A 21,738-nucleotide genomic window follows, 5' to 3' on the forward strand; every position below is an offset into this window, starting at 1 on the left:
TCCTTACAGTTCATGCATGAACATAAGGGAAAACTGGAGAGAAGCCGCGTGAATTGCTCTTCTGTGCAGTTTTCTCACTTACTAAGGCGGGGCAGAATGGCGGGCACGCTAAAATGTATGTAGTATTCGAACATAATAAATCATAATATAATAATATATTGATACTCATAAAACTTGTGATATTCAACGTAATGAAGTCCCACAACTATTGGCTTGGGGCTTTCTTAGCAAAAGCCGCCATTTCAATATTCATGCATCGTGTGTTACTGAGATCTCGGTTAAAGTTTTACCGAGATTGATCAAATAATCATCGACACGTCAGTTTGGATTCTCGACAGTCCTTTACCGATATAGATTTTCAAATCTCAAGCGTGTGCTACAATAAAGCCCTAAGTAACATGATTTATTTTTCTTCATCGATTCTCTCTTCTGTGAATTATAAAAAAATGGGGAGAATTCAATTATGTTGACTTAAGTAAGTGTGCCAAGTGAAGTCGAGAAAAGGTCCCTTACGGAATGATTCTGGATAACCCGAGAAACGTGTCTGGAATTTGTCAGTCGCGTGATTGCACTCTTGCCGATGACCGATGTGTAGTGCCAGTCTACCGTGTTTGCATTCCGAGAGAACGCTCTCCAATCGTTACTCTCCCGTTCTCACTCTCTTTGAACGTCCACGTCCATTCATTGCATGCATGGATTTCATACATCTCAGGCATATCAATTCATTGATGGAGCGCGAGAGAGAGCTCCATTCCGATGCTCTGAAGAGGGGGCCTCCTCTGGTTCCATGCGCATTGGCTCAATTCAATGGTGGCGCTGCTCTAAATGCTTTCAAAGTCCCGCAAACGGCAAACCCGTTTGAACTGTCTACGCGAACGGTTGTGTTTTGCGTTTGATTGCGAAGCGCGAAGCTGTCGTAGGTACCCACTTGTGTGTTATTATTTCGCGAAGTTCCCGTTGCCGTGGTGACTGCACGGCGAGAAACATTTGACCGTCGCGGGCGTAGATTGTCTTGTGGTGGTAGTGCCCGTATCTGTGGTGGAACTTTAAGTCCCGTACCCATACCCGCGAGTTGACAACTTTTGTGTGAGTCTTTGTCCAAGCAAACGAGACTAGTGGATTGCGAAGAATATAAACAGATATTAAGCAGGTAGATCTGGCTTAACTGGAGATGTACGATGTTCAGGCTACCTGCATGTTTGCGTGCATGGCAGATAAGCTGAAAAGGTTGAATCTACACGGTGTGAGTGCTTGCGTACGCGTGTAATGTTTTGACGAAATGCCGAGGTGCCTGTAGTTATTGGGGCGTGTGGGAATTGTGCAATTGTCGCCTAAGAATCGTAAGATCTTCGAATGAAACTACCCTCGTACGAAGAGTCCTGATCGATCCAAGGAACCTTGTGTTGTAGGATTACAGCCCTCTACCACTACACAAGTTGCCGAGCGTGCTTCGATGAGGAAGTGAAACTTGCTGACCTAGTGTTTACGCGGTGTATCGTCGAGGCCTGCTGAGTGATTGACCTGCGATCGAGTTCGGGACATTTTGTGATCGTTCCGAATAAGCGACGAACCTGGTATTCGTTATCAGTGCTCAATCTATAAAAAATATTTTAGTGCTAACATACTGACGAGGGAGCATTGGACTACCAGTGGATATTCTGTGACAAGTTAATGACTAGCGGATGTCGATTGTTGACGCTTTGTACACTCTACACTTGTATGAAAAATTGCCGAACCAAGTTTGGAGTTGAAATGCAAAACAGTGTGTGACCAAAATTGAAAATATTTTTGCGATTAATCATTACAACAGACCAGTGTCGTAGTTTAGGTCGTCGCTCACTTAGTATATGTACAAGTCATTAAGGCCAAATCCTATCTACCAAACAGTACGTAACCACATAAATTTGTGTCTCGGTTTGATGCAGTGAAGGAATTTTGAAATCCATCGTCTTCGAGGGAACGAAGCAGAAATTGACAGAAAAGAAGCCCAAAAGTGAAGGCACATGATTATAGTGGCACTAACAGCAAATACATTCACATAATACATACAACCCAAAGAAGGTGCTCTGCTAGTTGTGGCTTTTGGTTGAAGTTTTTCGTGCCCATCTTCATCATCGAACGTCAAGAGTGTAAAGAAGGCAGTGTGTGTTATTTTCGGCAGACCTAGACTTTGTTGTTGTTTTGCGAGGAGTTTTCGTTACTGGATGCCACAAGAGGAAAACTTTCAGCTGAACTTTACGCTATTTTAAGGTGAGTACGCGGAAGTGGAGATTGGTTGCGGTTTCTCTTTTGCGGTGGGAACACAATTGGAAACGGTCGAGTTTGGCGCGTTTATTTTTGGGACGCCTCCTATATGGACTTTGAGAGGGAGTTGTTCTGTTATAACATCAATCATGATGTGCCTTATTTGCTTTGCTAAACGGTTTGAGCCTGTTTGAATGGACCATGCATTGTTACAACGTGATGGACGTCATCAAATAATGATTGCGAAACAAAGGTTGATCCACAAAGAGCTCTTTATCCGGTAGTGCATGAGAAGTGCACGTCTTGAAGCACGTTAATTATAACTATTGACGTAAGTTTCAATCAATGCTCCAGCTGCTCAATGACGTAGATTTTAAAGCAAAGCCTTTTTATATGGAAATCTCAATAGTATTATATTGACAATTTTCACTAAGTTCACAATTGTGAAGCAGCCTGGCTATCAATACTTAATGAGAAGACTTGATCTTCTCAACTTATTTGCATGATCATAAACATACGGGATAACTCTAAAATGCTATGAGGGTATTCGAAATTTCATATTTCTTATTACATGTTTTACGCAGCGTATAATATGTTTGATGACTTTTATCCCCTTTTCAACATGTACAGAGAATTCATAAATTCTCAAAACAAATCTGACTTTGTTTCGATATTTTTCATACCTCAAATCTGTTCTAAAATGTGAGATTGACTATACAAACATATGATATGATATGCACAGAAGCACTGCAGCAATTAGTTCATTTTTTATCAGCTGATTGATCATTAGTCTAACACAATAAATTTTTAAGTAGAATTTTATCGAACCACAAATATAATGTCTGTGTTGCTTATATTATCGTTCCCTATGGCAAAAGTAATAGGAAAATGTTTTTCCCGGTGACCTTTTCCGATTCACATACGGTTGGAAATTTTCGCTAATGCAACATCTCGCATGCAAGAAATGATTTCTGATTTAAAAGTTCTCCAATCAGTAGAGAAGATACTGCAGCAACACGAAAGTATTTCCGTTCAGAAACAAAAAAGGTTATACCTAGCGATAAAATAATGTTTTCTCCCGAGCACAAAGTTTATGTTTTCGGACTATCCTATCCGAAACAACGACACATGTATTCCAAAATAAAAACGAGCCTTTTACTTCCAAATAATTTTCACAAAATTTGAAAAAAAAAATCACAAAATTTAAACGACACCGTAGAAATTTTGATAAATAATCTTGTTTTGCGGAGCTGCCCGTATCACACCAATGGAACCCCGAATGAGTGCTTTTAAAACTTATAATTGCTCGTTGAGATATTTTCCGGAATGGTGGTTTTTCGACTGGACAATTTAGCTATCTGAAACCGTTGGATGTGAAGGCAAACATGTTTTTGCCGTTTTTCAAGAATGCTAAGGCCGAAAAGATCCTTAGATAATTAAATTTTTGTAAAATCGAAACAAGTCTCACATTGACTGCGTTGGAAAGTCGGGCGGCTTCCCTAGTTATTTACTGCAAGCCACTGTACATTTATGCTATTTGAAATAAACATTCTTTATAATCTCCGATTTGCTGGGCATCCTTGCTGCATCTCGTTGAATCAAAGGTGAACATATTTGCCGAGAATTCAATTCTACAATGGGGCAGAATTTTGACAAAAAATGCCTTTGGTTACGAAGAGTTTCCAATCAGTTATTCGATATAAGAGAGTATTTGTGATACTTAAGTTTACTTCTAAAATGTAGTGTAGTTAGTTATTTTAACGAAGTCCTCATATCACAAGAATGGGATGCAGGTTAAGGTTAAGGTGAAAAAAGTCAACGCCTCACCTCAAATATTCTAGAGCTCAAATTTGGAGAAATAAACTGCCGGTCATGTTGAATTTTTGATAAACGATCTAGATTTCAGATTGAACGGCAGTTTGGTTCATTACATTTGCGCTCATGAAATTTTGAGGTATGGAATTAATTCATATTCACCTTGAATTAGGCAAAACTATTATTCAGCACTAATATGTTCCATCTATCGAACTTTTTATCGATATGATAGCCCTTTTTCCATAACATTTTGCACTCATATCTTATATCTAAAAATGTATACGTAAAAAACTTTCCTATCCTACATTTGTTAAGGTGAAGATGAATCCACAGATAACAGATGTTCAAGTCCGATTACAAAACTGTGTAAGACAATATATGGTAATTTAATATGGCAACACAAGTAGCAACAATGTGGTGGCGCTGTTATCGCTAAGTTCCCATGACGATGTGAGTGGTGAATATGAAACATTTCAAGGTACTTATATTCACCGCTGATTGACGCAACCCATTGTGTGGCGGCGCTAGTGATTGCAAGGAGTTTCTGTTTGAATATTTACACAGGTTTTCAGCAAATTTTTGTACTAGCATAAACATCTGTTATCTGTGATGAAGCTGAAAACCACCAGCTAGTGACCAATCGATTAAGTTTTCAGCTTTAACGGAGGTTTGGTTCTCCAGATTCGTGCTCTTGAAAATTTGAGGTTTGGCTTCGATTTATCTTCACCTTAAACCCACGGTTTACAATATTAACATTTCAGTCATCGTGCTGCTGTATTTTGTACAACAGTAGTGAAAAAACCTCGCTTATCGTACATAGCATCGGCGTGGTGGTTCTGACGGTGGCAAATTGCCCGACGACTGAAGGGTTAATAAGATTATGTTTTCTGAATAGTGCGAATGACGTAACATGTTTACAATCGAATTTGATGTTTACACAAGTAAAGGGACTACCTTATTTTGTGTGTGCCGTGGTTAAACCCAGATACAAAATCGTAGCAAATCAAATGCTTTCTGTGCAAATGTGAGTAACTCAAAGAGTTGCTCGATGCGCATAGCCTGCTCAGAGCAACGCTGTCCTCCCTCTTGTTATCTACTCTATTGATTGGAGAATCTTCAAATATAAAATGAAAGAAATTCGTAGACTACAGCGCCAGCTATGGTAAAAATAGTTATTTATGCAACAAGTTGCAAAATGACAATTTTTTAAGCACGAGTTGTACAGTTATCCAACAAGGCTTACCGAGTTAGATAAATACAACGAGTTGCATACAACAATTTTTGCTATTACGAAAAATTCCGTTCAAGCTGGATCATTTAAAAAAAAACTAACATTTCAACAGAAGCCACCTGGGCATACATCCATGTGTAGTATCATTTCAGTATTTTTCAATCGCGTAGGTTGCGACAAAGTAGTACCTAATTTCGGGTAAAATTTATCACTTTTCACGGATTTTCTAATTTGTTCTCCAAAATGTTATCATACATACAACTAAATGCAGGAACACAAAAGTACGATGATGAACCTCTTTGGCTCATGTACCGAAATTTTGTAACAAACGTGATGTTAGTGCTAAAAATAAACACTAAAATAAAAACTTAGGGGTTCCTATTTCGGGAAGAAATTGATCACTTGTCAATGTGCTTATAGTTAGTTTCAAAATCAACTCTACATACTTAATTTGGATCTCTTGAATCCGAATATGCTAGTCAAATTATTAACGCAACAACATTTATGGAAATAATCATCAATTAAATTTCAAGAATACCGCGGAAAACGCCTAAATGTAGGCAATTTACAAAGGATTCTCATAACATGCAGCAGAAGTTTAATTATTTTAACAAAACCAGCAAATTGGTACGAGTTTTGATGATTAAATCTGTTTTGGGGATATATTTTAAGCATCCTCACAAACTTTCAGGCTGACATCATATCCAAATCCTTGTTCAGAGCTAGAAGTTTATGGATGTCTGTCAATATCACACCAAGCATGATTCTGGAATTTTAAATTATATTCATAGAAATAAATATTCTTTAACATAAAAACCTTCACTACACACAATTCGGCAATATTTAAGACAAACAACGTTCATTGTTCATTCAACGATGATCAATTTCACCCGAATTTACGGTATCTACGAATGTCACAAATTTTCTCGTTCACATCATACAGAACCAATATTCCTTATTGGGGGACAGAACAGTTACGGGTTCTGCTGCCACCTCTACGAATGCTGAACGATACGTTCCCAAACAAGTATTGTCATATCGGTCTGAAAATGCAGTTCGCTTAAAATGGATTTTTCTCTGTATCCATGCAAGATACCCTGTTTCGGAAGTAGGGCGTATTAGAGCGCATCCGGAAGCGAATCGAATGCACCACTTCCGAAGTAAGGTATCTCGCATAGATTCTGAGAAAAATCTAACTTCGGCGAGAAACTTATTCTAACTTTTTTATCGCGCCGACAATATCACCAATATCTGGATCGCACAACACGTATAAAATCAGATGCTATGGCAGAATAGACTGGGATATTTGGCTCACGCCTCCCAAAGAGTACTGAAAAGTAGCACTTTTCAGCATTGTTTTTTTTGGTATGAATAGCAAGGGAGATCCCCCAGTACCGGACATTTAAGCCACTAAATTCATAATTTAAAAAATATTGGTTTTATGCATTCGTGTAACCCATTTATGATAAACACTATATTCTTTGAAGCGTACAAAATTAAATTTGAAAATATAAATATGGTTAATCTTGTAGTCTAAACAAATGACTTGTACTAAAAAAAATACCAATCATAAAAGGTGTCAATACCGGACACAATTGGAAAATGGCTCGATTCCTTTAAATTTCTTCATTCTCGAATGTATTCACTCCAGAAATAGTGTTCCATAGTCAATTTAATGCATTTACAACAATCACAAGAACAATTTGAGTTTTACTCAGTTTGCAAGATGTCCATCAAAAACCTTTTTCATATATGATGAAAAATATCATATATATTGTTCTGAATGTTCATTTTTTTATTACATGGTTAATGCCGTGATAGACGAAATCCATAAAGAAAAATATCATATTTTGAGACACTGGTGCAAAAATGACAAAGATATAACAAAAGCTGTCCGAAGCTGGGGAACAGGAGGTGCTTGACCAAAATTGTAGTTTGTTCACATTTAATTAGAATACAAAATACATTTAAACTTTCAAATAATGATTATATTCGATCATGCTTGCATGATCCAAACTATATTATCATATTCAAAACAGTTACTAATTAGGCTCAAATTTAAGGCGATACGTTAACTTTTTAACGATTTTCAAACATCTCTACTTTTTTTAAAGGGCATGCATATATCAAGAATGTGTTATTCTGCCGTTATACGCATAACTGTCCCATGTTCCAAAATATGCAATCGAGAAAAACGCGTTTAAAGATTTTAACACATTTAGGCCTCGTATTGACCGGGTGTGTGGTAAATTAAATTAAAATCATTACAATAGTTTAGAATAGTGTGTTCATTAGAGTCAAGAGTTTGTATTATGGGAATAAAGTAAATTAAGCTACGAATTTCAAAGTGGGACTGTTATGCCTAGAAATACGAGGTTTTTTGTGAATTTCTACGCATAATAGTCCCACTGAAAGTAGTGACCAATTATGTGCTAAGCATACTGCGGTAGATTACCGTTCTTACGTATATATTGTACCGAATGTAGAGGACGTATAACCTCAAGACTATGTTAAGGCACCTAATGAAGGCTCAAGTGACATGTGTCAAACGGAGCCACGTGTGGGAAAGTTGAGAAATACGATTTTATAGTTTGGGATGGAAAGCAAAGTTTTCTGTATGTGTGATAATGAGAAAATGTATGAGTTAGTGATAGAAAGAGTGGATGAGTAAGTTAGAGAGTTTATAAGATGTAATAAATTCCTATATCGACTCTTCCAGCTACAGGCTTGACAGAAACTCATCTGCGAATTCAGGGTTATTCTGCAGAATTAATATTCAACTCAAAATTCACGATCAAATCATCACACGATTTGACATTTCGTTGGACTTGGTTTGCAAAATCATGATATTAGATACATCGCAAATTAAGTTTAAGAACCGCCAACATATTTGCCACTTGCACCGAAGAACCAGTTATCCGTAATAACCCAGTATGTGGTCAGGTCATCTAAAACCTCTTAAACTATTCTCCTTTTGACTTGATTTGTAAATTCATCATGTTTGATATGTCGCCAATATAATAGCCACTTTCTCTGGGGAACAGGGTATCCAAAACAACCTGGCATGTTATCAAGTCATCCTAGATCCTTTGAGTTACACTTCTTTAGCCTTGATTTGGGAATTTATGAAGTTTAATGTTGCCAACTAGGTTTCAGAACCGACAGTTTAGTGGCCATTTTCCCCAGGGAACCGGGAATTCCAAACAATCCGACATGTGGTCAAGTCATTCAAATACATTTGAACCACCTTAAGACTTGATTTGAACCACCTTTGACATTGATATGTCGCAAGGTTTCAGATTTCAGGTACTTACTTACTACCAGGATTCAGATTCGCCAACATAATGGCCACTTCCACCAGTGAACCGGTATTCGGAACAACCCAGCATGTGGCCAAGTCATCCAATATCGGTCAAGCTATTTTTATTTAGACTTCGTTTGCTAAATCATGGGATTATTTCAGTACTTCTCGTGATGAATACAAAATTATGATAAATTTGTAATCGATGACCGCGGTTCCAAAAACTAGAAGAATTTTGTGATCGACCCTGAAAATTCAACTGAAATTCATTGAAAAACGGATGGGAAATCATATTTTGATATTGAAAATTTCAATCAAATTTGACGTCAGGCTCGCATGAATGATGAATTCATCCCGATAATTCAAACACATAAATCGGGTTATGTTCCACATGGGATGTAAAGCCAACATAAGAAGATGTTTAAAACGATTTTCCCAAACACCAGCTAATTCAAAACTGCCTACTGAATATTTTGCTCGAGTTCAGCGCAGCGATTTGTATAGTGTGACAGTTAAGCGTAGAAATACAGTAGTGGAACAGTTATGCGTGGAAATTCAACAATGGGACAAAATGACTTGGCTTGCTTTTCATTGAGTTTCCGAACAAAGTTAATTTTTGGTGGGTGTTTTCTACAACTATACGTAAAGATAAACTGTTTGATGACTAAAAGGCAAAATGCACAAAAAGTAACATGGGACAATTATGCGTATAACGGCAGTATTCTACGCAACCATTCCTCTCTATAATAGCTTTTTTTTTCTTCTAATACACCACCTTGATTGGTTCATGATTTCTCATTTTTTTTACTTTGTCCGGAATCGATGCTGTTCGGTACTGAGGGATGTCCCCAGAATCGTTTTCCCCAAGGAACTGACAGATTGTGTGCTGAAAACCGCTGGGTAGGTCATGACAGTCTAGCAGACAATGCGCATTGTTGATGGGACGTTTTTTGATGGATAGATAAAGTAAAGGAACGAGAATCAAAATAAAACAAAACCTGTTGGAAAGCAAACGTGGAATACAATTTGTGGTATAGAAATCAAATTAAATAGTGAATTTATAACTAATCTCATTCAAATAACGTGTAAATCATTAGTTTCCGTGAGCATTATTGCCGGTAAATTGTTAAAACTATCTAACTAGAACTATAAATTAAAAATAACATGCTATCTATTCTAGGGATCTTAAAACGTGTACGAAGAGGTTAAATAGTAAAAAATAATTGAGCTTAAACTAAGGGTTTAACGTCTACTTAGCCTAGTTGAATTATAGCGTGAGTAACTATAACCTTTATATGTACAATTATTGGAAAATACCTAATTGGAATACTATATACAGCAGAAAATATCAACTAGTGCACTCCGACTGAACACTGGTGGCAGGAGGTCCTAGAATCTAAACTATCAATTGTAAGTACAATGTTAAAACTCATAGAATCAGGCTAATGACAAAAATTTGAATTACAGTTTTAGCTGCTATTAAGCTGCTCAGAAAAGGTGGTGCGAGTTTCTAAAAGAAAATCCGAACAAACTAAAAAATTGATAATCGGATAACCTCAAACACGATGGTGAAATCAGGCAACTTTACGTTAACTCCCTGTGGTGTTTGCTCAGACACCTCGGATACCAATGAAGGTATGGTAGGATGTGACGCATGTGACCTTTGGTTTCATTTTCGATGCGTAGCTGTGTCGGACGAGTTCCTTGCAGATTTGGACAAATGGTTCTGTCCATCTGAGCTCTGTCAGAAAGCTGGAGAAGAATTCACCAAGAAGCGAGATGAGCGAAAAAAAGGTACAAAAACAAAGGGATCGAAGTCATTGGCACCCGAAGAATCAGATAAATCCAGCGTGAAATCTGACCGTCCGTCGGGATCGACATTGGAAAAGCGTCTGAAGGCATTAGAGAAGGAGCAGAGAGCCAAGGAACGGGAGATGGAGGAAGAGCGGATCTTGAGGGAAAAACGGATGGAAATGGATCGGATTCTGAAGGAGAGGCAGCTGAAAATCGAGAACGAATTAAGGGAAAAAGAAATGCTGCTCGAAAAGGAGATGCTAGAGCAAGCACTTCGCGACGAGAAAGCCCATGCTGATCGTATGCAACAGATGCGAGAATCGTATCAAAATGCGATCAAAGGAGTTAAAAGCATGACGATGACAACCCTTGGCGTTGAATCGAAGTTCGAGAATGTTGAAGAGAAGATATTTGATGCAGGAGAAGGTCGATCGTCGCAGCAAAAGTTGTTGAAGACTCCCTTGCGTAATCCAGGCGTTTCATTTCGGTCGGGTCCGGAAAAGCACAAGAAGTCGGTGGAGAAAAATAGCCATCGTGCTGAAAAGTCTGAAGAAAGTTCGGAAGAAGAGTACAATTCCATCAACGAAAGCAGTGATGAAGAATCCAACGATGCCTATGGCAATTCGGAGACCTCATCGGAAGAAAACCAAGGAGAATCACAGTACGAATCGGAGAAATCAACATCGTCCGAAGACAATTTGCGCCGGAGGAAAAAGCGAGTGCCACACGGGCTGGGGCGGCAACTGACAACACCAACAAAAGCTCAGTTGGCCGCGCGCAACGGACTTTCCAAGAAGCTTCCTGTATTTACTGGAAACCCTGAAGAGTGGCCGCTGTTCATTGGCAGTTTTGAAGCATCAAATAAAGCCTGTGGATTCAATGATGTTGAAAATTTAGTACGCCTGCAGGAGAGTCTTAAGGGGTCGGCCTTAGAAAGTGTCCGGGGACAGCTATTATTGCCGAAGTCAGTTCCGAAGGTAATTAACAAACTCCGACAACTCTACGGGCGTCCTGAACAGTTACTGCACTGTCACCTGGAAAAGGTGAAACGACTCGACCCTCCAAAAGCGGACAAATTAGAAACGTTCGTTCCTTTCGGAAACGTGGTAGAACAACTGTGCGATCACTTGGAGGCAGCAGGCTTGAAGGATCACTTAGTCAACCCACTCCTCATTCAGGATTTAGTGGATAAATTACCGGCTGGTGACAAGCGAGGATGGGTTCGATACCGAAACAAAAAGAAAACTGTCACGCTGCGGACCTTTTCAAACTTTCTCTCTAAAATAGTTGCGGAGGCATGTGCAGCAAACGTGTGTCTTCAGAGCAAACAAGAATATAAACCTAAACAAGTACAGATAGGTGGAGCGCGGAACAAGGAGAAGGGGGCGGTTTATTCGCATAGCGTGACTGAAAATCCAAATAATAGTTCCGTTACCGTTGAAGAACAAAAGCTGAAACCATGCAAGGCTTGCAAAAGAACGGATCATCGCCTCCGTTTTTGCCAGGACTTCAAAGGAATGAGCTTTGATGACCGCAAGAGCATGATTGAAAAATTCAAGCTTTGCAAAGTTTGTCTTAACGATCATGGTAACGCTCCATGTAAATTTAAAATCCGCTGCAATGTGGGAGAGTGCCAGGAGCGGCATCATCCACTACTTCATCCGATGGAAAACTTAGTCGTTTTGAACACGCACATCCGTGTACCGAGCTCCATTATGTTCCGGATGGTTCCAGTTACATTACACTGTGGAACGAAAAACGTCACGACACTGGCCTTTCTTGATGAAGGATCATCAATCACCCTGATTGAACGCTCGCTCACGAATCGTCTGTACGCTGAAGGAATTAAGTGGCCGCTTACCATTAAATGGACCGCCAATGTCACTCGTGAAGAACCAGACTCCAAGATGCTAAATTTGTGGATCACCGCTTTAGGCAATGAAGAGAAGCTTCCCCTTTATGCAGCGCATACTGTAGAAAAATTGCTGCTTCCGAAACAGTCCCTCAAATCGACTGCCCTAGCCACGAAGTATAGCCATCTACGAAACATATCAATCGACTCGTATTCAGACCAGCATCCTGGACTGCTTATAGGTCTAAATAATCTTCATACCATCGCACCTATCGAAGCCAAGATCGGGAAGATTGGAGAGCCTGTAGCAGTGCGATCGAAGCTCGGCTGGTCGGTTTATGGTCCTACGTCAGAACGAAAAGAGAGTGCAGAAATCGTTGGACATCATCATGGAATCAGTAATGAGGATCTTTACAATCTACTGAAGGAACATTACGCTGTAGAGGAATCAGTTGTAGCGGTAGTTCAAGAATCCAAGGACGAAAAAAGAGCGCGAGAAATTCTTGAGCGAACAACTATCCGAGTAGGTGACCGTTTTGAAACAGGCCTATTGTGGAGAACGGACGACATCTCGTTTCCAGACAGCCTTCCTATGGCATTTCGGAGGCTAAAACAACTAGAGCAGAGACTCGAAAAGTCACCGCATTTGTACGAAAAGATCAGAGAATTAATTGATGATTATCAGCAAAAAGGATACGCTCATTTGGCTACGACGAAGGAATTGACCGACACCGACCCACAAAAGAGATGGTATCTTCCGTTGAACTACGTACAAAACCCGAAGAAACCCACAAAAATTCGGCTGGTATGGGACGCTGCGGCTACGGTGAACGGTATATCCCTAAACAGTCAGTTACTGAAAGGCCCCGACATGCTCACGCCGCTAACAGCCGTACTCAGTCTTTTTCGAGAGCGTCGTATTGCCTTTGGGGCCGACATACGCGAAATGTACCACCAACTACGCATTCGTGAGGACGACAAGCAAGCTCAACGGTTCATATTCAGGAAGAATCCCCAAGACGCGGAGCCGAGCGTGTACATCATGGATGTAGCAACATTCGGGTCCAGCAGCTCCCCTTGTTCGGCCCAATATATCAAAAATCTCAACGCGTCGGAGTTTTTAGTGATGTATCCAGAGGCGGCGGCTGCTATCATTGACAAGCATTACGTCGATGACTATTATGATAGTGTCGACACTGCCGAAGAAGCAATTCGCCGTGCAAAAGAGGTACGTTTCATCCACTCTAAGGCAGGTTTTGAAATAAGAAACTGGGTTTCGAACTCCGACGAGGTTATTCAAAGTCTGGGAGAACGAAATCCAATGCAAGATGTTCATTTCAACGTCGACAAATCAACGGAAAACGAAAGAGTCCTTGGAATAGTCTGGAGTCCAAGACAGGACACCTTTTCATTCACAACCGATCATCGCCCGGAACTAAAACCATTCATAGATGGTACTCGTCGACCAACGAAACGGTTGGTTTTAAGCTGCGTCATGAGCTTTTTTGACCCACTTGGACTTCTAGCACCGTTCACGATCCACGGCAAAATACTCGTTCAGGATCTATGGAGAACGGGATGTGGCTGGGACGAAGAAATAGACGAAGGTGCCCTACAAAAATGGAAACGCTGGACAAGTTTGTTATCGCAGGTGGCAGATATTCGAATCCCTCGTTGTTACATCGGCGATGCTTTTTCAACGGCAATCGAGTCTCTTCAGCTGCACATCTTCATGGATGCAAGCGAGCATGCTTACGGATGTGTTGCTTACTTCCGGACAGTGGTGGACGGTAAAGTGAGGATTTCTCTTGTGACTTCCCGTTCGAAGGTAGCGCCGCTAAAACGCCAATCTATTCCTCGTCTTGAGTTGATGGCGGCGGTACTAGGATCACGTTTGCTACGCACGGTTCAACAACAGCACTCCCTTCCAATACTAAACTATTTTCTATGGTCAGATTCCCAAACGGTTCTTAGCTGGATTCGTTCTGATCAGCTGAAATATAAGCAATTTGTAGCGTTTCGCATTGGAGAGATTCGAGAACACACGAATATCTCAAATTGGCGGTGGATTTCCACTAAAACGAACATTGCTGACGTAATAACAAAATGGGGTCAAGGACCTCCACTAGAATCCAACAGTGCATGGTTCAATGGACCAAAATTCCTTTTGGAGTCTGAAAACCGGTGGCCAGTGGGACTTCTGCCGGCCGTCGATACAAACGAAGAAATGCGCTCATCTGTTCTGCATCATGAAGCTGTGAACGTCGATCCAATCATCAATGTGAATTCAACAAATAAGTTCGTTCGTCTTCTTCGTAGTACAGCCTACGTCATTCGATTCATCGCAAACTGTCGTCGAAAGGCCGTAGATCATCCCATATTTGTGTCCAAGGCTACTCCTAAACAAGAAAGTCTGCTAATAGCGGAACCAGAAGCAGTTCAACAACCACTACAACAAGACGAACTATGTGCGGCTGAAGTTGCCTTATGGAAACAGGCTCAACGCGATGGATTCATGGAAGAATTGAGAATTTTAGATAAAAACCAACAATGTGAAGGAGCTCCGAAAAGAATAGCCAAGTCAAGTCCATTATACAAAATGAATCCCATTCTGGACACCGAAGGAGTTATGCGTGTCGGAGGAAGGTTACAGCAAGCTGAGTACGCTACGTTTGATATGAAGCATCCAATAATCCTTCCCAAGGGACACGCGATTACCAACATGCTGATTCTGCGCTACCATGAGAAGTTTGCCCATGGGAATAGAGAAACCGTGTGTAACGAACTTCGCCAGCGGTTCCACGTTCCCAAACTACGTCAAGCTATTCGTCAAGCAGTGAAGAATTGTATCTGGTGTCGTGTTAACCGCTGTCTACCACAAAATCCAATGATGGCACCGCTGCCTGTGCAGCGAGTAACACCACAGCTACGCCCGTTCAGTTCCGTCGGCATAGATTATTTGGGACCTGTAGAAGTATTGGTAGGCCGACATTGGGAGAAAAGATGGATAGCACTCTTTACGTGCCTAGCAGTACGCGCAGTGCACCTAGAAGTTGTGCATGGCTTAACAACACAAGCATGTCTAATGGCAGTCCGGCGGTTCATTTGCAAACGTGGGACACCAGACGAATTTTTCTCCGACAATGGAACCAATTTTAAAGGAGCATGCAACGAGCTGGAGAAGATTAAGCAAATCGACCGAGAATGTGCTGAAAGCGTGACTAGTTCCACTCTTAAGTGGAATTTTATTCCCCCGGGTACTCCACATATGGGCGGAATCTGGGAACGCATGGTGCGTTCCGTGAAGGAAGCGTTAAAAGCACTAAACGATGGTCGTAAACTTACAGATGAGATTCTACTAACTTCGTTGTCTGAAGCAGAGGATGCGATCAACACTCGGCCGTTGGTGTACCTACCACAGGATGCTATGGAAACCGAGGCAATAACTCCAAACCATTTTCTACGAGGAGTGATGAAGAAGGCTGATTTCATCATCGATGACTCTGCAGACTTCGCTGTGGCTTTGCGAGATTCATACAAACGGTCGCAATATCTAGCAAATCAGTTGTGGCAGCGTTGGTGTAAAGAGTATTTGCCCACCATTAACCTACGATCTAAATGGGTCGAAGATCGAAAACCATTACAGGTAGGTGATTTGGTATTCATAGTTAACGAGGGACAGCGGAAGAACTGGACTCGAGGCATAGTTCACGAGGTATTTGAAGGCAACGATGGTAGGATTCGTCAAGTGAATGTTCGAACGACAAAAGGTATATCAAGAAGGGCTGTTAACAACTTAGCGATTATAGAAGTTACTAGTAAATCCGGCATCTCCGGAACAGGATCAGAACCGGAGTTACGGGCTGGGGTGTGCTGAAAACCGCTGGGTAGGTCATGACAGTCTAGCAGACAATGCGCATTGTTGATGGGACGTTTTTTGATGGATAGATAAAGTAAAGGAACGAGAATCAAAATAAAACAAAACCTGTTGGAAAGCAAACGTGGAATACAATTTGTGGTATAGAAATCAAATTAAATAGTGAATTTATAACTAATCTCATTCAAATAACGTGTAAATCATTAGTTTCCGTGAGCATTATTGCCGGTAAATTGTTAAAACTATCTAACTAGAACTATAAATTAAAAATAACATGCTATCTATTCTAGGGATCTTAAAACGTGTACGAAGAGGTTAAATAGTAAAAAATAATTGAGCTTAAACTAAGGGTTTAACGTCTACTTAGCCTAGTTGAATTATAGCGTGAGTAACTATAACCTTTATATGTACAATTATTGGAAAATACCTAATTGGAATACTATATACAGCAGAAAATATCAACTAGTGCACTCCGACTGAACACTGGTGGCAGGAGGTCCTAGAATCTAAACTATCAATTGTAAGTACAATGTTAAAACTCATAGAATCAGGCTAATGACAAAAATTTGAATTACAGTTTTAGCTGCTATTAAGCTGCTCAGAAAAGGTGGTGCGAGTTTCTAAAAGAAAATCCGAACAGATTGTGATGCTTTCGTAGCCAGGATCAAAACGCAACACTGCATTGAGGTTGGCTGTCAGCTTGCCAATACTTCAATGCATGGTTTTCCAGAAATTACACAATTCGATTCATCTTCATCTTATACCTCCATAACTTGATATTCAATTCGATATTGACTCTTCTTCTTCTTCTTGGCATTACGTCCTCAATGAGACAGAGCATGCTTTGCAGCTTAGTATTCTTATGCGCCCTTCCACAGTTATTAACTGAGAGCTTTCTTTGCCGAGCTTGCCATTTCCGCATTTGCTAAAGTACGATGATACTCTATGCCCAGGGAAGTCAAGGAAATTTCCATCACGAAAAGATCCTGGACCGACTGGAGCTTTCCAAGAAATATTTGTTCCATGACTCGATATTTCCATGAGTCGATGGTTTCTTCAATATCGACTCACAGAGGTTTGACTGTAAATAAATTAGATGAAATTTTTTAAAACTTTCATGACATTTGACATTTCAAGATTGTTTTTGGTATTGAGAAAATTAAAAAAAAAATGCTTCAATAAATCAATAATCAACCTATATAATTGCCTTAAATCCGTTTCAAATCTGGCTGTTACTTGGGTAATGAATGTAGTACGTGCTCAGAGGCGAGTGATTAGAGTCCGCGGCTACAAAGCAAGCCCAGGCTGAAAGTGTCTGGGTTCGATTCCCGGTCGGTCCAGGATCTTTTCGCGGACTAACAATCAGAGTGACCCTGGTTCAGAGTGGAGAGTCCAAAATACGAGATCCAGAAAAAACAAAAGTTGTGCGAGGTTTGATATGCAAAATGTAAAACGATGTACAAATAAAATTGAATTTCCAATGACACGCATGCAGCAGCGCGGTGTAAAGTGTTACTAATAAAAAGAATAAATTTCGAGAGACTGTTTCGGAGACATTTAACTACTAGAAACTACTGTCTCCACTGATCAATACAATTTTGGCGTGATATACTGAAGCGTGACCTAATGGAAAAATATTTTCTTAACATATAATTTTCATTGAAACCTTTCAAAAACAAAGTTGAATTCAAGTGAAGCTAATACACAGCATATAATAAGTTGATTAACCAATAAAGTATTGATTATTTTAGGGTAAATGGTAAATGTATGAGCCTTGGCGTGATATAATCGAAATGGAAACCGTGTTCAAAACGAGCATGATATATTGAGGCGTGAATAAATTGAGCAGTGATAAAATCGAGATTCTACATTACTTTGTACGTTTCTTTAATTACATTACTTTGACGTTTGTTTAAAAATATCCGGAACTAATTGTTCGAGATTTTTTTATACTGCTAATTATCGATAAAAAACTAGACATCGTTTTGAGGCATCAATAGGGTCCTAAAGCCTTGTCCCAATTTTAGTGCCAAACGCTTAAGTTTAGGCCAAAAACACATATCTACTCAATTTTTAAATGTTTTTCATTAGTTTTAGTACAATTTGTTTTATGTTTTTATAGATTTTGTCACACCCCTTGGTTTAAACTCAAATTTTGGGTGTATTTTGTTTTCCGTGTCCCTTCCGTGTCCCCAGTGTTAAAACTAAAACCCCTGTGGTATTTTTGTCGACTAAGCGAACGTCAAACATGATCTCAAGTGTCAAGGTACATATATGGATCCAATTTTTAAATTAGAGTTTTAATATGATATATCTGTTATTTGAGCGGGAAAATTGCTAAAGTTGTTGCAGTAACATGCTCTTTCGTGTTATCAAATGAAAACAAGATTTCATTAAACATTTTAGGACCCTATTACTCGTATTCGAAAGTAAATTTTTGAATCTCTAAGTTTCTTAAGATCGAAATCTTCAGATTTTAAATTTCTGGTTCAATAAAATGTCAATGAAAATATAGACTCCTATGAAAGAGTTTGAGTTTCATAGATCTTAAAACTGCAGACTTAGAAGCATTAATAATCTTTTGTTATGGTAGAGCTGTTTAAGCTTGTCATAGGGTTATAGGTTGACTCACGACTTCTATTTTAGTCCACAGGTTTCATTTTACTTATTTGATCACATTATCATATTTATCAATTCATTAAAACAACGATCAAAGTTAATGGAATGACTATCATACTGTTTTTGTTCCATAACGATAGTTCCTGATCCAAAAGTTGTACCGAGATCTCTTCAATCTCAGCTGAAATGATAAGATGCTTTCTTGCTTATATCACTTCAACTATCATCTCCCTTTCCTGTTTGTCAAGACAATTCTAATTTGCAAATCATCATCTCACGCAAGAGACCTTCTCTGTTCGGCGGGATTTAAGTGTCTACATCCTCAATTGAATGGACCTATTCTTAGTCGCCCTAGATTAATCCCATCTCATCTCGTGCCGTGTGTCTGCAATTGATCGCCGGCAGCATCACATCATTGTCTTTGTATACGAGATCCTACAACCGTGTAGTAATTTCGCACCCACCAGGTCCCACTTTCTAGTCTACGAACACATTTGGCAGAAACTTTGTCCAGTAGGAAGCCGTTCTACCGATCCCAATTGGTACAAATTGTTTCAAATCGCATGTTGAGGAACTGGTGGGCGAAGATTCTCAAGGCAGCAATTCTATAAAAGCTTGACCCGCTAAGCGCGATGGCTTCAGTTTTGCTACCGTAGTCATAGTTATCCAACATGCTTGGCGGACGCTGTCAGATATCGGGGTTTACGGTTCTTCTACTTAATACGGTTCTCGCGTGTTACGGAGGGCTATGGCTGCGGATGGTCGACGGTCAGTCCGTGTGTGGAGTTCGACAGACGAAGAACGAATCCGTAGTGGACGGAGAGCAGATTGGTCCAGGCGAGTGGCCTTGGCATGTGGGAGTGTACTGGTGGAAAGGGTCCAAGCTGAATCCACCGGACAGAGTTTGCGAGGGAGCACTGGTGGACCGAGAAGGATGGGTTCTAACGGCGGCGAATTGTTTGAAGAGTGTTGGAGGAGATCTCCTTGATATGAAGGGAATGATCGTTCATGTGGGGCTGGTAGCGTTGCAGCAGAACACCGAGAAATCCCGAAGGTTTCACGTGGAAAATGTAGTGCTGAATGACGAATTGGATTTGGCTTTGATCCGACTGAAAGTGTACGATGAGTGGGAAGGAATGCCGATTTGTATGACAGATGGAGTGGAAAATTTCGACAAGATCTATGGGAAATCGGTCTACGTGTTGCAACAAAGTCATCGACATCGGTTGGGTGGATTCGAGATAGTTAAACTCCAGCTTGAGAGAGAAGTCGTGTGCTATGGATCGACCTTAGCAGTTAAGGCACGATCTGTTAGTGACAGTAATATTAGACTTAAGACCAAAGGTAGGGCAAATGATATACTAGTTTGTATGGGAAACTTGTGATTGTTATTTTTGTAGACACCAAGTACCATTCAACGGGTCGTGGAACTCCTCTCTACGTCAAAAGTCCTGGAGGTTGGACTCTGCTGGGAATATCCAACAAAATACAGACCTCCATCCCTGGAACTTTGTGTCAACCAGGGGACTACGAATCGTTCCTGAACGTTAACTTGGCTCCGGTAAGCGTGTGGTTCTCGAACGAACGAGACAACGACGGTATCGAAAGTGTCGAAACATCCACGGAGTAGAGTTCAATTACCTTTCCGGGTCGACCGTTTGTCGAATCATTCTCATCAATAAAAAGCTCAACCATCACTGCACATTTCTTCCATCTAGACACCAATAAATTGAAATAGGAAAAAAACTCCATTATCTACAAAAGTGGTTTTGTTTCCGCGAGAAAAGAACGAATGTTTCGGTATGAATCACAATGGCTTCGAGGAAATCGGAACCGTCTCCACAGTCCCTGGGTGTCTTGAAATGCAAATTTTTTGCATCTTCTTTGTGTCCATCGCTGCCGGTCGTTGGAATTGATCGACCCTATAACGGACCTTCTTGATGGACTGTTGGGGTTCACATTCGCATTGGTACCTCTTCCACTTACCTACTAGAGTCAGTGTACATTAGGGTGATTCAAATTACAAAAAGTAGAAATACATATCTTAATAACTATATAATGGATAGTAAGGCAGCGTTTTGTGAAATTTTCAGCATTTTCGTTGGTGATTTAAAGGTGGCTCAAAAACAAAGTAGGTTTATACAAAAATTACTATGGAGAAATTTTGAAAAAAAAAATGTTCTGTTCAGTAGTTTTCTTCATTATAGCATAAATAACAAGATTTGTGAATTCATACTAGCATCATTTGAATATGACAGTTCTACCAATGCTAAGAGTAATAATTTAGTTTCTCCATATGAATTTTCATATAAACCTTCAACGTCTTTGGGCTCCCTTAATAAAAATGGATGCAAATTTGACAGACCTCTATTTCTATCATAAGAATTATAACTAATATATAGAAGATTAAATTTTAAATCTTTTTTTGAAATTTGAGATGCCCTAGTGTACACATACAGGTTTTGATTGACTCGCTGTTGTTTCTCTTCGGACGGAATGTGTTTGCTTTCGGGAAATGGATGGGTGAGTCAATTGCTGCGCTTTAATGACTTGGCCAGCGAACGAACGCTGGCTGGCTGTGAATGGAAGCGACAACGGTGACGATTAGACAACAATATAGCCTCTTTATCAGTCTCGATGGGACGAATACCTGGACGGCAAGCATGCGTGCATTTCCGGACCGAGTGCAGGAATTCGGCAATGATGGACGTCCGTTAGCTTAATTGAGTGACATAAGAGAAATAGGTAAGCTGCAATTATCTCTAACAAGAGATTGTTTGGAAGTTTCGCGCACAGTGTTAGAGCAGACTGTTACCTATAAATGATTTGCCGTGATCTGACAAAGTGATGTAAGCTTGAATTACTTTTCCAGTGTATTTCGATTTACATTTCCAATCAAAAGTTTGGGATTAGCCTACTTGCATCTGATTTTAGTAATTTTAGACTTATTGAGATGGTAGAAGAAGTTTAGATTCTGTTCAGCAGCTTCCTACGGCTAAGAGCAC

The 21,738-nt window shown here is 40.0% G+C and overlaps 2 protein-coding genes across 3 annotated transcripts in view; both read left to right on the forward strand.

Moving 5' to 3' along the window:
• The first annotated feature begins 714 nt into the window (after window positions 1–714).
• LOC5579888 (mucin-6) overlaps window positions 715–21,738 on the forward strand; it is a 200,173-nt gene continuing 179,149 nt past the window's right edge. Inside the window, exon 1 of one of the 2 annotated variants that reach the window (XM_021850615.1) lies at window positions 715–2,250. The gene's annotated coding sequence lies outside the window, so the exon portion shown is untranslated. The remainder of the gene's footprint in view (window positions 2,251–21,738) is intronic. The other variant, XM_001657817.2, reaches the window with a different exon arrangement.
• LOC5579889 lies at window positions 19,352–20,496 on the forward strand. The gene is made up of 2 exons (XM_001657818.2): window positions 19,352–20,077; window positions 20,134–20,496. Exons 1-2 carry the CDS (start codon window positions 19,405–19,407, stop codon window positions 20,361–20,363), a joined length of 903 nt encoding a protein of 300 aa, XP_001657868.2. The 5' UTR covers window positions 19,352–19,404; the 3' UTR covers window positions 20,364–20,496.

The sequence above is a fragment of the Aedes aegypti genome, chromosome 3 (assembly GCF_002204515.2).
Source record: "Aedes aegypti strain LVP_AGWG chromosome 3, AaegL5.0 Primary Assembly, whole genome shotgun sequence".
NCBI classification, from domain to species: domain Eukaryota; kingdom Metazoa; phylum Arthropoda; class Insecta; order Diptera; family Culicidae; genus Aedes; species Aedes aegypti.

Bases quoted from the DNA above. Each gene is read 5' to 3' on its own strand.
- LOC5579889 (XM_001657818.2), top strand. From the start codon at position 19,405: ATGCTTGGCGGACGCTGTCAGATATCGGGGTTTACGGTTCTTCTACTT. The intron at 20,078-20,133 runs GTAGGGCAAATG...TTATTTTTGTAG, and splicing joins TATTAGACTTAAGACCAAAG to ACACCAAGTACCATTCAACG.